Source organism: Microtus oregoni, unplaced genomic scaffold (genome assembly GCF_018167655.1).
Source record: "Microtus oregoni isolate MIOR12 unplaced genomic scaffold, Mior012 000032F_ref0000030, whole genome shotgun sequence".
Taxonomy (NCBI): Eukaryota; Metazoa; Chordata; class Mammalia; order Rodentia; family Cricetidae; genus Microtus; species Microtus oregoni.
The window spans coordinates 11571865-11589808 of NW_024543091.1; the positions used below are offsets into that span (position 1 = coordinate 11571865).

Here is a 17944-nt window from a genome sequence, read left to right on the forward strand (position 1 = left end):
CAAAAAAAAAAAGCCCATCTTTTGAACAAAAAACAAACAAAACAAAAATCAACTTTATTTCTCCATTTTGAAAAAAGAAAAGAAGGCTCCTATGTGAAAACATAGTTTATTTTCTCACCCAGACATTTGTATTTTACTTTTACAAAATAGCAGACAAAATTTGGTTCTTTACAATAGTACAGAATATGTGATATTGAAATATATACTATAGCACTTGAGTTATAAACACACAGCAAATGCATTATCACTTTACAGCCACCAAGTTTTCCATACATTTAGAATCTCATCCGGAAATAAACATTGCTTTTGGCTTAAATATATAAATAGTCTCTGATGCTCTTTGTAGCTACAAAAGCCAGTCTAAAACTACCACCATCTACCAAAGTGATAGGCTTTAGAATACAGTTTTGCTATCATACCATGATAAGACCTAACTACAGGAAGCCAGAGGGATCGATCACTTCAGCGCAGATGTGGTTGCTCTACTTAACTGTGGCTCAAAGGTGCGCGCTATGGGAGTCCAGAGGCAGCGTTGCCTCGGAAACCCCAGCCGGTAGATTCTTTAGGGTCCAGCATGTTGTGATCTGGGATAGAGTGATGTCCGCCAGTCACTAACTATGATAGAGCGAAGCGGCATAGGGGCTTTCTTCATCCCTGAAAAAGTGAAATACGGCAGAAATCAGTGCTTATAACTATTCAGAAACACACACATACGACTTACTATCCATTTGCCAAAGAAGAGCAGAACTATATCAACAACATAGTGTGTGCCTTGGAAGCCAGGGACAGTCCTACTTGTGACCATCTTCCCTCTTCTAAGGGACACTCAGTTATTAGAATAAACAGTAGCATTTGCTTACTTTGCTTACATAAAATTTAAATGCATTAAACATACACTAAATTATATTTGTTTTGTCTATGTTCCTCTTCTTTCTCAAAAGAATTTAAAAGCCAGGAGTGGTGGCTCATGCTAGTTGTGAGGCTGTGGCAGAGGACTGCCAAGACTTTGAGGCCAGCTGAACTACACTGAAAATTGTATTTATTCAAAAATAAATGAATAAATAAAAGTAAAAAAGGATTTGAGATCTATACAAAAATGGTATCTATTATAAACCAGAAATTTTAAAACGAGGACTAAGAAATCAATGTATTAACCATTAAAAAAAAAAAAGACAAAGTGGTTGACCCTGATGTGGGAAGTCCTTCTGTATATGTGTTGCTTTTATTGGTTAATGAATAAAGAAACTAGGGCAGAACAGAGTTGAGGGGTTGGAGATGGAGTCAAGAGACGCCATGGAGCCACCAGAGGAGAAAGATGTAAGGCACTAACCTGAACCTTGACGGTAGGCCACGAGCCTCATGGTAAAATAAAAAATAATGGAAATGGGCTAAATTAAGATGTAAGAGCTAGCCAATAAGAAGCTAGGGTTAGTAGGCCAAGCAGTGACTTAATCGATACAGTTTCTGTGTGATTATTTCAGGAGTCTGAGCGCAGGGAAACGAACAAGCAGCCTCCTACTACAAGACCCTTCGCATCAATTTTACTTACAAAAAGGCTGCAAACAAGAAAAAAAGAAACCAGTATTTTGTGTCCCATCATGAAGTCATACAGGAAGGACACCAATTACACAGAGAGAAGGAGGTTTGCCCGAGGGTCAAATTTCAAATTACACAGGAACCTTTGGGGATCCTAGTCAACAGGAGCAGTGTCTTGACAAGGGTTCTAAGAATCAGTATTTCGTGTCTTCTCTAGGGCACTGATTTCCTTGGAGGTCTCATGAGCTGTTCTAGTTCCAGCTGCTACCTCCAACTGCTAACTGGACAAAGAAGCAAAGTTCTTATGCTAAATAACAGTGACAGCAGGAGGACAACAGACACAGCCCATGCAGCAGGGAGCAGTCAGCTTGGATTTCATAGATTAGAGATGGCTTTCTAGGGCTGAGGAGATAGAGGCCGTCCACAATGAGCTTGCTGCACAAGCCTGAGAACCTGAGTTCAATCCCCAGAACCCACATAAAATGCTAGGCATGGTAGCAAACCCATAATAATCCCAGTGCTGGTGAGGCCAAGGCCAGGGAGATTCCCCAAACAACCAACCTAGCCTAGTTAGCCAGTCTCAAAAGACTTGGTCCCAAAATTACAAGGTAGATGCTGGGTGGTGGTGGTGCACATCTTTAATCCCAGTGCTTGGGAGGCAGAGGCAGGTGGATCTCTGTGAGTTCGAGGTCAGTCTAGTCTACAGAGTGAGTTCCAGGACAGCCAAAGGTATACAAAGAAACACTGTCTCAAAAAAAAAAAAATGACATCCAAAGTTGACCTCTGACCACCGCACTCCTGTGCATACGCATACCTGCACAATCGTGCACCTGTATACAAACACACACACACACACGCACACACTTTCTACAATTAAGATAGATTTCAAACAAGAACATTGTAAGAGTATTCTGGTCCAAACTCTGACACCTATCCCAGAAACTGTCACCTGCTCTCTTCTTTGAGTTTTCTGGCTGCCTGTGTCGATAGCTTAATCTGCAAATCAAGTCTCTGAAGGAAATCTCTGGCAGACACTTCCTCCGGCTGCGCAGGCTCGGGATCTGGATCCTGAGGACTGGGAGGGGGCAGTTCTTCCCCAGCTATCACAGGCTCCTCTTCGTGACAAAAACTGCTGTCAACAGTTTCCTTTTCTGGAGAATCAATGGAGTTAAGTCCATTAAAGACCAAAGGCTTCTCTGATAGAATTGGGATGCTCAGAGTCTTCTTCAGAAATATACAGTCATTGGTAAACAGTTTATTGGCCCGTTTAATCTGTTCCATCTAAAACACACACAAAAACAAGAAACAAAGAGTTACATACAACCAAGTTCCACAGTTGAGATTATTATAAACGTGGGCTGTACATATTCATCAACAATTGTGTGCAGTGCTGTGCGGGCTAGTTTCATGGCGACTTGAGATGAGCTGGAGTCATTTGGGAAGAGGGCCTCTCAACAGAGAAAATGTTTCCCTAAAATGGTCCTGTAGACAGTCTAAGTGCATTTTCTTAATTAGCAATTGATGTAGGTAGGCCCACCCCACAGGGGGAGTACCAGCCCTGGGCAGGTGGTCTGGATGATGGAAGAAAGCGAGCTGAGGAAGCCATGAGGAACAAGCCAGTAAGCAGCACTCTCCATGGTATCTGAATCCGTTCCTGCCTCCCAGTTCCTGCCTTAAGCTCCTGGCCTGACTTCCTTTGATGACAGAGAGCAAACTGAAGTAGACCCTGCCCCCACCAAGTTGCTTTTGATCATGGTGTTTATCACGTAATAAAAAAACTCTAAGGCAAATACTTTCTCTGCATTCAAGGGTCTTTTCCTCTGCAGATAACTCCTGGTATTTCAAAAATAATATGAAAAAAAAAAAACATGAAAGTCATTTCCTCCTATAGAAGCAGATTTACTTGTTTGTTTTGTTGGGAACATTCTGTTGGTTGTTTCATTGGGTGTTCGTTTTTTTTTGGGGGGGGGGGGTTGTTTGTTTGAGACTGGATCTCATGTCACCATGGTTGGCCTTGACCTCATGATAAAGCTGAGCACAACTCTGAATTTCCTGGTTCTGTCCCCACCTTCCTAGTGCTAACATGATGTGATACCAGACCTGGTTTATATGTTGCCGGGGATCAAATCTTGGGCTTCGCGAATGCTAGGCAAGCATTCTACCCACTGAGCTACATCCACTGCCCTCTGAAGGCAGCTTCTAACATACATTATTTCCTCTGTAAGGCACCTTTACTATCAATGGCTTTTAATCACTCAAGTATAAGGATGTATACATTTTTTTATTATTTTGCATATATGGGTGGTGTGGGGCAATGGTCTGTATTCTGTCAATTGTATTTTAAATAAACGCTGATTGGTCAGTAGCCAGGCAGGAAGTAGAGGCAGGACAACTGGACAGGAAGTAGAGGTGGGTCAATGAGAACAGAAGAATTCTGGGAAGAGGAAAGTTTGGTGTACAGTCATGACCCAGCCACAGAAGAAGCAATATGTGACTGCCTCACTGAAAAAGGTATCAAGCCATGTGGCTAACACAGATAAGATTAATGGGCTAATATAAGTTATAAGAGTTAATATGAAGCCTGAGCTAATGGGCCAATCAGTTTATAACTAATGTAGACCTCTGTGTGATTTCTTTGGAACTTAATGACTGCGGTAACTGGGCAGAAAAGAAATTTCAGACAACATATATATATATATATATATATATATATATATATATATATATATGCCTATGTACCACATGCATGCAGTTCCCTTGGAGGCCAGAAGAGGACATGATATCCTGTCAAACTACTATTACAAAAGGTTGTGAATCACCATATAGGTACTGGGACTAAAATCCAGGTCCTCTGGAAAAGCAGGAAGTAATCTTAACTGCTGGGCCATCTCTCCAGCCCCTTTAGTACTTACTTAATTCTTATTTGAACATTTCTGTTATCTAGCTTCTTTAAAAAGTCTTTCTATTGCTACAATCTTACTTGTAGAGGGATCCCTATACCTCTGGAATTCTGCTGGTGAACTAATGGACCCAGGAGGTGGTAGAGAGATGTGTATGAGCAGAATGTCAAAGAATGATGTAGGCTGGGGCTACAGCCATGGAGAAGGGCCTCTCAAAGAAGGAGGGTTCTGGTTTTGATCCTTTTGACGTCAATTGGGCCTTAAAGAATTAGTACCTGAGGGCCAGGTAAGAAAAGGAGATAGGGGACATTTTACAAATAGTGTGTCATTCTTTTATCCTACAGAGGGTAAATACTCACTTTACAAATAAAAGAAACAGGATTCACCAAGACTATGCACCTGTGGGTGGCAGGTGAAGAACCGGATGCAGGTTTTTATTACTGCCAACTCTCACAACCTATGGAGGCCTTCCCCACCCCACAGAGCTGGGAAAGGGGTGAAATTCAGACTAGAATGTGTATCTATCTCCTGCCCCTCGCAGCGGCTCTGCAATCTAACTCTATTTACCAATGAGGGGATGAGGGAAAGTTAGTGGCCTAAGTCCACAGCGCTGGTGAGCACAGAGAGTGAGGGCTCATACCAATCGGTTCTCAGTTCATCTTTCGCTACCTCCTCTGTTATGGTATGTCTATGCTTCCCCATACTAGCCTGGGAACTTGCACCAAGACAGGCACCTCACAGACACTGTAGCAGTTCACTTACACACAACTCATCTGGTGGGACTGTGAAACAGCCTGACAGGCTCAGTTCAGATCTCTCTCTGACAGTTTGAACGGCATGGGGACTTACTTCACACACTTGTAAAAAAGATACTATCTGCCAAAATGGGGCTACAAGGATTAAATGAATTTATATTAATATATATATATATATGTTTATAGATAAAGAGAGCGTGTGTGTGTGTGTGTGTGAGAGAGAGAGAGAGAGAGAGAGAGAGAGAGAGAGAGAGAGAGAGAGGAGAGAGAAAGATATTAATGGAAAATATTGTCACCCACATATTATATATGTATGTATGCGTACCTATCCATCTGTTTATCAACTCTCTACCCAAACTATCCATGCAAACACGAATAAACTCAGGCACAAAGAAATGATTGGTTTAACAAGCACATACAGTGCTATAAAGGTCTGATCTGGAATTTCTGTCTGACTCAAATCTGGAATCAAATTTTGGAAGCCTTTCAAGTGACTGAGCAAAAAAAAAAATCACATTTCTATTTTCAAGAATCTAAACTAAAAAAAACAACAGCCAAATAAATGGGTCCCAATCCTCCTGCCTTGTTTTTTGTTTGTTTGGTTGTTTTTGTTTTTGTAACAGCTATATAGCCCTAGCTCTCCTTGAACTGACTGCAGTCCTCCTGCCTCAGTCTCCTGAGTGATAGGGGCATAACATGCACAATACAACAGCCTTTCTTGCTTTCTTATAAGGAGAAGCCATGAAAATAGTACCACTACAGAAAGCTTTCGGTCATCATCATCACCATCATCACCATCACCACCACCATCACCATCATCACCACCAGCATCATCATCACCATCACCACCATCATCCCACCACCATCATCATCACCATCACCATCATCATCATCATCATCACCATCACCACCACCATCATCATCATCACCACAACCATCATCACCATCACCACCACCACCATCATCACCATCACCACCACCATCATCATCACTATCATCACTACCATCACCACATCATCATCATCACCATCACCACAACCATCATCATCACTATCACCATCATCACCACCACAACCATCATCACCATCACCACCACCATCATCATCACCATCATCACCATCATCACCATCATCCCACCACCATCATCATCACCATCATCACCACAACCATCATCATCACCATCACCACCACCATCATCATCACCATCATCACCATCATCCCACCACCATCATCATCATCATCACCACAACCATCATCACCATCACCACAACCATCATCACCATCACCACCACCATCATCACCACAATCATCATCACCATCACCACCACCATCATCACCACCATCATCATCATCACCACCACTATCATCATCACCATCACCACCACCATCATCATCACTATCATCACTACCATCACCACATCATCATCATCACCATCACCACAACCATCATCATCACTATCACCATCATCACCACCACAACCATCATCACCATCACCACCACCATCATCATCACCATCACCACCATCATCATCATCACCATCACCACCACCATCATCATCATCACCACAACCATCATCACCATCACCACCACCATCATCACCACCATCATCACCATCACCACCACCACCATCATCACCATCACCACCATCATCATCATCATCATCACCACCACCATCATCATCACTATCATCACTACCATCACCACATCATCATCATCACCATCACCACAACCATCATCATCACTATCACCATTATCACCACCACAACCATCATCACCATCACCACCACCATCACCACCACCATCATCACCATCATCACCATCATCCCACCACCATCATCATCACCATCATCACCATCATCACCACAACCATCATCATCACCATCACCACCACCATCATCATCACCATCATCACCATCATCCCACCACCATCATCATCACTATCACCACCATCATCATCATCATCACCACAACCATCATCACCATCACCACCACCATCATCACCACAACCAGCATCACCATCATCACCATCACCACCACCATCATTATCATCACCACCACTATCATCATCACCATCACCACCACCATCATCATCACTATCATCACCACCATCACCACATCATCATCACCACCATCACCATCATCGTCACCACAACCATCATCACCATCACCACCACCATCTGTATATGTGAGACCAAATGTGTGACTGGGTTCCACTACATAACCTTGGAAATTATTGACCCAGGACTCATTATATAGATTAGACTGAGATTGAATCTACAGAGAGCCCCTTGTCTTTACTTTCTGAATGCCTTAGAAATTATTAACCCAGGACTCACTATATAGATTAAACCATGGATTGAATCTACAGAGATTCCCTTGTCTTTACTTCCTGAATGCCAGAATTTAAAGTGTGACCACCAAGCCCTGCCTTCTCCTTTCCTTAAAAAGAAAAAGAAATTTACAAAAAGAAAGATAAGTGGTAGTGATCTGGTTTCTGGGAGATGGCAAAGGTGAAAAAGAGAGACCATGATGTGTAGGGGTATTTTAGAGAAAAAATTAAAATCTAAATACCCCAAGTACCTCTGGTTAACAAAGGATCAGAGTCGAGAGAAATAACTTGAAAACTTTGCCCATGGAGACTGAGGTATATTCTAATCTACACACTTGTAGGTTCCCAATATCCATCTCCTCCCATCTCCCAAAGGCAGACTCCTCCAAAACAGCATGGGGCACAGGTGACTCGGTGCCACCCCTGCAATATCACAGTGCCCCAGCTTCGTGATACACTACTTCCATCCTAGAAAAATGGCATTTGTTGACTCTGTTGGAGGCAATGTTCTCTCTCTCCTGCAGGAGGGAGCAGGGCTGGAGCCACAGCCTGTCATCCTGCCACCACGTGGAACCTGACTTTGAGGCCACCTTGGAGGACAGCATATGGATCACAGCCTGAAGCTAGGGGATCTCAGACCTTTCATTTCCATGAGTAAAAAGAAACTCCATTTTTTATTTGGCTTTGGGTTTTGTTTGTTTTTATGTTGTTTGTTTGTTTAAAACAATTTTTTTTCCTTCCTTTACTTTTTAAGTGTGTGTGTGTGTGTGTGTGTGTGTGTGTGCTTGCCCACGCATGCACACACGCGTGCATGTGTTCAAAGAAGCCCCTGGAGCTGTAGTTACAGCTGTTTGTTAGCCACCTGATGTGTGTGATGGAACTTGAACTCAGGTCCTCTAGAAGAGCAGTACATGTTCTTAACAGGTCCCCAAAAAACTTTTTTTTCTTTAGCCTAAATACACATTCAGGACTGAAGAGATGGCTCATAGGTTAAGAGTATAGACTGCTTTTCCAGAGGACCCCGGCACTGACATGGCAGCTAACTCCAGTTCCAGAAGATCCAAAATAATCTTCTGGCTTCTGTGCACTCCGAATATACATGGTGCTTGCACAAACACACAGATCAGTAAAATACAATATTCATAAAATTAAAATGGATTAAATTTCCGATTTAAAATTTAAATTAAAAAAGAATTTTTTTAAATAAATAAATGCACACTTAGTACAGGAGATGGAAGGAGGGTAAGAATTCTCTCTCGTTAAAAGGTTTATTTTCTTTAAAGTAAGCATATATAAAGACAATATGGGGCTGGCTGGATAGCTCAGTGAGTTAAAAGAAGCACTTGCCAGGGAAACCTGGTGACCTGTATAAGAACCATGGAATCCATGTAAAAGGGAGAAGGAGAGAATCGACTCCAGTGTTGTCCTCTGACCTCATGCAGGTGCTGTGGGATGTGCATCCATGCACACACACAAATAATACTTATTATTATTACTATCAAAAATTAAATTTTTTCCATGTAAGCAAATCCACTTGGGTAACATAATATGTTATTGCTGCCAAGTTTTAAAGACAGAACCAGCACATGAGCCAGCTGTAGCACTCGGGTACATACACAAAGAGATCAAGTCCAAACAGCAGAAATCCCTGCACAACCATGGTGAGTGCGGCAGTACCCACAACAGCCAAGCCACGCAACTGGTCTAAGTGGCCATCAACCCATGAATGGCTACGATAAAGAGTGTGATGTTTACACAATGGCGTTTTATTCAGCCATAAGGGAAAACCAAATCACGTCCTTTGCAGGAAAACGTATGGAACCTGGAGCTCCTCACAGAAAGAGAAAGAAGCCACACTCAGAAAGACAAACACCCCATGTAGAATGAAGATTTGAACAACAACAACAAAAAGAGACATGGAAACAGAAGAGGGGACAGAGGAGGCGGTAGGTGAGAACAGGGGACAGGAGAGGGGAATGAGAGCGCAGTATGATCAGAGTGCACTGGATGAACGTATGAAAATGTCACATGACACCCATTGTTTTGTACCATTAAAATGAGATAAAAGGTTTTCAAAAAGTAATGATTTTGTTTGTCTTCTTGAGAAGCAACAGCTTGCAGAACAGCACTATCTCCAGACACTGCTACCTCATGCCAAAGGATGGGGTCAGCCACGCGAAGAGCACTGCTAAGCTGCCGAGCAGGGAAACTGTGGCACAGTTGGGGAACAATAAGTTTCCAGCCACATAAAGAAATAGGAATTCATCACTCCCTGCCTTTCGGCTAAGATCCAGTATCAAAGCTGAAGTTTATTTTGAATTTGCTAAGAAGCCCTTGACAGGCGTGGTGACACAAACCCATAATCTCAGTGCTGAGAAGCCAAGGAAGGAGGAACCCTGCAACTTCAAAGCTACATACACAGAGAGGTTGAGGCTAGCCTACAATACACAGTGAAACTCTGTCTCAAAAAAAAAGTAAGAGTAGGGTGGGAGGGGGAGGGTATAGTTCAGTAGGTAGAGTTTTTATTAGCATGTTTGAAGTCCTAGGTTCAATCTCCAGCAATGCTTCTACTAGGCACGATAGCACATGTCTGTAATCCCATGACATGTGTATCTGTAACCTCAGCACTTGGAAGCTCAAGTTCACACCAGCTTGATAAAGCTCAGTTGAGTTTGAGGCTAACCTGGAATACATGAGACCCTGCTTCAAAAAAACCAACAAAACCAAACAAAAAGGTAGCTCCTAAGAACGAAAGTGAGGAGAGGTGAGGCCTAATTATAGTTAAAAACATCTAGGTCACAAACAAAAAACAAAAATCAACCACTCGGGAGCTGTGGGAGACACGCACAGTAGCAGACTAGCAACTGGGCGAGCCAGGCCACAGAGGACTTTTTTTTTAATGTTGTGAGGAATGCTTTCTATTTCCATCTTGAACACAGGTTTGGAAATTTCACCTCACAAGAAAGTAAGACAGCTCATGACCCATCCAAGGAAGAGCTGGGAATCTCGTTTCCACAGGCCTCTGCTCCTCCTCACAGCCAGTCAGTCCTGAAAACAGAAAGGTGACCTTTCAAAGAGACACAGAATGAGTTTCTGTTTCTCGGAATGGGAGGTTTAGCAATCAAACATTCGCATTCTCTCTTAGCCAGGTGTGAGCACGATGACCCAGTGAACCCAGCCTAGCACCTGGTGGCTAAGAAATAGACTGGGGAAGCCAAGCAAGAACCCTCAGGGCAAAATAAAGCCAAACACAGGCAGCCATCGCTGGACCAACTGTCCTGTGAATCCATTTTGTGAAGGGGAATTTACATTGGAGAGAATTCACAAGACTTAGCCCCAAAAGTTAGCTCCATAGTGGCTGCTGGGCTTGGCTTGCAGAATAATCTCATTTACATATACAATATCATTTTGTCATTATTTTTAGAGAAAACAGACAGAAATAGCAAGTTATTATTTCTGATGTGCCCTAAATCCGTAATGTGTTCCATTCCGGGTGTTAGTGGTAACCAGACCCTTCCCATCACCATATGCTCATGGGGACAAAGGTAGCTTGTTTTTCCTTCCACATTCCCAAAAGAGTATACTATATCCACTTACAGGAAATGCCCCCCATAGGTAAGTATATGTCAGAAGGGGGCTAGAGAGATGGTTCAGCGGTTAAGAGCACTGCCGGCTCTTCCAAAGGTCCTGAGTTCAATTCCCAGCAATCACATGGTTGCTCACAACCATCTGTATGAGATCTGGTGCCCACTTGAGGAAAAGACCTGGTTAGTAGTCCTCATCAACTTAGACCATGAAACCCAATGTGGACACATTCAACAGAACCGCCACATACGGGCTGCCTATTCATGCTTCAGCATTGCCAGGCGTACATTTCATTTCATTTATCTATCCATCTCCTACAACCGGAGAATAGTGAGTAGGTGAAATGGCTCTAGAGCTATCTTCGGGGTGGAAGGGACTTTCTGAAACTGAAAGGTGACAACGACTTCACAATTGTAAACTTACTAAACATCACTGAATTGCACACTTAAGGCAGGGTGAATTGTGCGGTCTGTAATTATACCTCAGTGACATGTTTGAGGGGGGAAATACATGAAAAACAATTAAAACCCCCAATCACACGTTACCTTGCCCTCCCTTTCACTCTAGGCGGCAATGTGACAGTCAACAACCTCCACCACACGGTTAAGCCCAGGCCTTGTCTCCAGAACAGGAAGATCACACACTTTCTCCCGGCAGGTAACTTATATGTGGGAAGTACAGAGCAACTCCGCTTAGGGCTAAATGGACAAGATGACCTGGGGCTAAATCTGGCTGAATCTCTGAATCTAGGCACTGTGGCCTTTTACGGCAGCACTCAGGTGGTAGAAGCAGGAAGCTCAGTTTACACATGTCTCCCGATACAGAGTGAGTTCTGGGAGATATGCAAACAGATCTCCCTCGCTGCCTCCGTTCCTAATTGTTGTTTCTATGCTGTCCTCTAGTTTTTCCAACATTTCTAAATAAAACTATTCTTAAGTGGTAACTTAGAGCTCTGACCAATTTCCCCCAGAGGCTTAGCTACAACAGGGAGGGGCCAGGATGCTGGCAGGAAAAAAAAAAAAAAAACAAAAACAATAGCTCAATCAAGAACCAGAGCTAAGGAAGGGGCCTGAATGTCTTAAGTATACAAACATAGCCAGGGACATTCCAGCACAAGCAAGTTTACTCTGTCTGAGGTTTAAACAGCAGCGAATGGTTTTCTCAACCAGACCCAAATGGTTTCAGTTTCCCAGAACGACGTCCTCAAAGGCTAGTAGAGAGAGATGCCCAACTTGTGTGTAACTGAGTGTTAACTCACTACTGGAGGAGGCGAGCACACGCCAGCAACTACAGCCTGGAGACAGAACTGCTCCTTCTTGTGGGATGGAGTCAGGGGGATCAGGAGTTTAAGGCCAGTGTGGGCTATCAAGTGATTTCAAGGATAACTTAGTCTACCTGAAATCCTGTCTCAAAAGAAGCAAAAAAGGAGGGTCTACGAGATGGCTCAGTTGTTAAAGGCACTTGCCACAAAGTAAGACGACCTGAAATGGATCTCTGGGACCCACATGATGGAGAGATAACTGACTCCTGTAAATTGAACTCTGACTGGCTCTCTCACACCAGGGTGCATATCAGACCTCTCCCCCACCCAAAGGAGTAAATGTCATTTTTAAAAAGTTTTATGTGCATTTTTTATGTGTATTGCCTGCGCGCACGTGTGTGTGTGTGTGTGTGCGCGCGCGTGTGTGTGTTTGTGTGTGTGTGTGTACCATGTACATGCCTGGTGCCCAGGGAGGTCAGAAGAAGGTGTCAGATCCCCTAGAATTAGATAGAGATGGTTGGGGTTTTTTTTATTTTTTATGATTTAATTAATGTGCATTTGTGTGAAGGTGTCAGATCACCTGCAACTGGATCTTCAGACAGTTGTGAGCTGCCATGTGGGTGCTGGGAATTGAACCCAGGTCCTTTTGGAAGAGCAGTCAGTGCTCTTAACCACTGAGCCATCTCTCCAGCCCCCTAGAGATGGTTGTGAATCATCATCTGGGCACTGAGACCAAGCTCAGGGCCTCTGCAAGAACAAGAGTGCTCAACCAGCGGGCCATCTGTCCAGCCCCACTTTAATCCATTCTTGCAGCTCACATCTTCAGCAGGCTGTTGTCCTCACCTAGTCCCAACCCAGGATCCTACCCTCCAGAGTCTGCTTAACTCCTTGGGCTACCATCTCATCCCAGTCCGACTTTCTGAGGATTGGGTTGCATGCATGTGGAGGACCCATCAGGTGCCAGAAAGAGAGACCATTTGATCGTGCAGCCCTGTGTCTAACACAGGCCTCAAATAACCCAGGCTCAATACAAGTAAAGGAAGAAATAACCAGTATGAGTTAGTGACTCCATGAAGAAATGTCGTATTTTCTAACTCACTGGAGGAAGAACTGAGCCTAATTCACCTGGATCAAATCTTGAACCGAACTCTTCTTTCTTATATAGAGGCCTCCTGGGTCTCCAGGCAAATGTCTAGGTCAGGTATACTCAAGAGAAACAGTAAACAAATAAGAAGATCATGCACACAGGTCCATCTCTTTGACATTATGACTGGTGCTGCATCAATAGAAGTTCATACTCAAGAACCATGCAATCAAGTTTCCAAAAAAACAAATCCATAATGTTTTAAGCAAGTTAATAATTTTACATTAAGTGTCATTCATAGCTGGTTTGCATGTGGCCCTGTGCTACAGTTTAGACACACTTGACACTCTATCAACAGATCACCCAGAACCTAGCCACTCACCACATCCTCCTGTCTTCACTGCTTTGCTCCAAATTACTGCTCTAGTTCATCTGCATCACTACAAAAGCCTTCATCCTATCTGGTCTCTCCTTGGTCCTGGTCCAGATAGTCTAATGTCCTTTACAGTCAGGCCTGGTGGACATACCAGCACTCCAGAGGCTGAGGCAAAATGACAAATGTAAGGTCAGACTGGGATTATACAGGGAAACCTTGTCTCCAAACAAAACCTATCTGTGTTGGTTAGTGTTGTGTCAGCTTGACACAAGCTAAAGTCATTGGGAAAAGGGACTATCAATTGAGAAAATGTCTCAAATAAAGTTGACCTATAGGAGCTGGGCAGTGATGGCATATGCCTTTAATGCCAGCACCCAGGAGGCAGAGGCAGGGGGATCTCTGAGTTCAAGACCAGCCTGGTCTAGAGAGTGAGTTCCAGGACAGCAAGTATTACACAGAGAAACTTTGTCTCAGAAAACCAAAATTAAATACATTAAATAAGAATAACACTTGGGGCCTGGAGAGATGGCTCAGAGTTTAAGAGTACTTGTTGCTCATCCATAGGTCCTGAGTTCAAATCCCAGCAACCACATGGTGACTCACAACCATCTGTAATGAGATCCGGTGCCATCTTCTGACCTTCAGGCATACATGCAGACAGAACACTGTATACATAATAAATAAATAAATAAATAAATAAATAAATAAATCTTAAAAAAAAAAACACTTGGCCATTATGGAAAGGGTTCTGTTGTTGGTTTGGCTAATGGTTTTATTGTTCATGTAGTCTTATGATGCAGTGCTTGGTACTCCATGTGTAGCCCAGGCTGACCTGGAACCCCTGCAACCTTCTGGCCTCAGCCTCCCCATGGGCTACTACTGGTCTTGTGGGTGTGTACCAATATACCCAGCTTAAGATAAAGATAATCACTTTCCCTGGTTCTATGTAACCAGTAGAAGCATCTCCAAAACAGTTTCATCAACTTGAATTCAGGGTTCAAAGTTAGGAGAGACTAAAAAAAGCCAGGCGGGTGATGATGCACACCTTTAATGCCACTACTGTGGAGGCAGAGGCAAGGGGATCTCTGTGAGTTTGAGGCCAGCCTGGTCTACAGAGCAAGTTTCAGGAAAGTCAGGACTACACAGAGAAACCCTCTCTCAGGAAGAAAAAAAAAAGAATTTAAAAAAAAAACAGGTGAATTTTTTTTAAGAGAGCACCTAGTAATATACAGATGAGAGTAGGAGAGTCAGTGTCTGGTGATGCTAACTACCCTGCAATGCACAGCACAGCCTCCTGAAACACGAACCTTCCCCACAGAGCTCAGCGTGGTGATGTACACCTGTACCCTAGCAGGAAGACTATGAGTTCAAGGTCATCCTCACCTACAGAAGGAGTTAGAGGCTGACCTGGGCTACATGAGACCCTGACTTGAAAATTAATTAATTAACTAATTAATTAATATAAAAAACATATTAACAATAGTGCTGAGGTTGAGAGATCATGTTATAGACTTCTTGTAACCATAAGTGGAGTACCTAATTCATTATACCTGACCCAAATACATTAGAATCGGAAGTTGGGGGTGAAGAGACACCAGCAGTCAAGAACACTGGCTGTTCCACCCTGGACCAGGCTTGTATTCCCTGCACCCACGAAGTGACAACAGGTTGTAACTCCAGTACCAAGGGGATCCGAGGCCCTCTTCTGGCCTCCACAGGCACCAGGAAGAATGTGGTACACAGACACACAGCAGGCAAAACACCACTGCACATAAAATAAATAACATTTTAAAAAATAGAAAATCAGAAGCCTTTATAAAAGTCATGAAAATCTGCTTTATACTTTAATGGGAAAGGGTGATAAGGCTAAAAGTAACAGGACGTACATTAGACAAACCACAGGTTAGAAGGCATTTGAACAAAGCAGGTGCTGAGCAGATGCAAGCAATTCAAGAAGACCATAGGTCACAGAATAATTGTCATGGCAGAGACAGCTCTTCCAGAGAACCAGGGTTCAGTTCCCAGTGCACACACATGATGGCTTACAAGGCTCTGTAACTCCATTTCCAGGGTATCTGACACCCTCTTCTGGCCTCCGTGGGCACCAGGCACAAGGGTGGTGCACATACATACTTGCAGGCAAAACACACACATAAAAATCAAAAGTCATTTTCCTAAAATTGAAAACAAGCAAATGTGGTGCCTGGCACACAGCGGGTACCCAGCAAGGAGCAGCCACTGAGATTTCTCAGTTCTGCTTTTCGTTGGCTCTGACCCTAACCAGACCCCGAGGATGTGCATAAAGGCAGCTGGTCATGTATAATCACATTAGAACTGCCGAGAGGGGTCTCGAAAGGGGGTGACCATGCTGTCAGAACGCTTAAATGACAGAAAAAAACTTGCTGGCAAACAAACACCTGGTTAAATATGCAAAATAGGTTACACTGAAGATGCAGATAAGATCATCTTTCTTCCGATTGCTGCCCACGAAGCTTCAGGGAAGAGCACTGAAAACGGATACTGGGCTCCAATGTAAAAAGGCTATCACACAGCTCACAGTTAATTATACGTAATTTTAATGAAACAATTTGTTCCCTCAGGTTTCCATGATCTTCCCTGAGGTGTAATGCAATATACCCAAGACGCAAACCCTTATAAATTTGTAAAACACAGCTCTCTAGCTCACCTAGACCTCAGTTCCTGGCTGCTGTTTAGCGACAGGTGTCACGTTCAGGGTTGCCAGTGAGCCCAGGAGCTGTAATTTCACTTCTAAATAAAGCAGCAGAATCGATAGAACCAGAACCATCCCTGGGAAGAACTGTACATCCTGACTCATCACAGCTTGTTTACATAGCGCAGAATTCGCATCAGTCTGGCTTTGAGTAAATAGGTAGCGAGTTCCGGGTAGCAAAACGGGTAAAGGTGGCTGTGGGTGATGACAAAAACGCGGGCCTCTTTAGTGTTTCTCACATGCTAGACACGATCTGAGACTAGCAAAGTACGGGAAACGCTGTGCACTAGCTGGTCGGGAAGCCCTGGCGGCCGCCCCTATTAGCAGCAGCAGCAGCAGCAGCAGCAGCAGCAGTTAGCAGCAGCTTAGACTCCCATTGCAGTTGCAGCAGCGCGCGCCGGGATGCGGCGCGGAGACGCACGGCCTGCACCCCACCCTCCGTTCCTGTCCCCGTCCCCGACCCCGCCTGGAGGCCGCAGGCCCGGGCCGCGGAGACTCGCTCTGCTCACCGTGACTCCGTACTTGAGCGCGATGCCCTGCAGTGTGTCTCCGGCGCGGACCCGGTGCTCCACATGGCGCTCGATGATGCCGGCGCCCAGCGGCGCCCGCACGCTGGCAGTGCTGCCGTACGAGCGGGTCTTGGTGCGGGCCAGGCTCAGCGACAGCTCGGCCTCGTCGGGCTCGGAGCCGGAGCGAGAGCGCGGCGGCGGGGAGGGTGCCGAGGGCCGGTGCGCACGGGGGCCGCCTTCCCGCGGGGCCGGAGCAGGCGAGAGATCCGCCATGGGTCCTGCCAAGGCCGCCAGGGCGCCGAGCTCGCCAAGGGGGCGGCGCCTCCTCCTCCGCCTCTTCCTCCTCGCGGGGCTGCTGCTGGCCGTGCCGCGGGGGCGGCAGGCGCGAGGCCGAGCTGGGAGCTGCGGGACCCGCATGGCGTGCTTCGCTCTCTGAGGCCGTGCGCCGGGGAGGGGAAAAGGAACCTAAGTCTCTTGTCTACTGTCCCCATCTCAGCCCCCTCTCCTCAACGCTGGCTCCGGAGGCCTTGTGCAGAGTGGAGTTGACTGGAATCTTCTGCCCTGACTTTTGAGAGAAACACCCCAATCCCCCCCCCCAAACACAGACACACACCCATCACCCCAGGTAAATTAGGAGAGTGGGGTTTCATTGGTTGTCTAAAGTTTTGCAGTGTTGCTGTGCTGACAGAAGCAAGAGAAAACTCGGGACACGAGAGAAGACAGAAGAGGAGAGCAGTGGTTCCAGTATCACAACTGGAAACTTCTTCAGTTGCTGCTGAAGATAACAGCATCAGTATAAACCCGCACTGGCACCCAAGTCATTTGGTTTTACTTTTAGCATCTACCCCATCTACAATTCATCCTCAACAGGACCATC

General features: G+C 44.7%; 1 protein-coding gene across 1 annotated transcript; it reads right to left on the reverse strand.

The window, feature by feature from the left end:
* Window positions 1-99: 99 nt before the first annotated feature.
* On the reverse strand, window positions 100-17551 carry Lysmd2 (LysM domain containing 2). The gene is made up of 3 exons (XM_041679696.1): window positions 17068-17551; window positions 2486-2817; window positions 100-654 (listed from the first exon to the last, which is right to left on the reverse strand). The coding sequence occupies exons 1-3, from the start codon at window positions 17482-17484 to the stop codon at window positions 612-614; spliced, it is 792 nt and encodes a 263-aa protein (XP_041535630.1). The 5' UTR covers window positions 17485-17551; the 3' UTR covers window positions 100-611.
* Window positions 17552-17944: the final 393 nt, after the last annotated feature.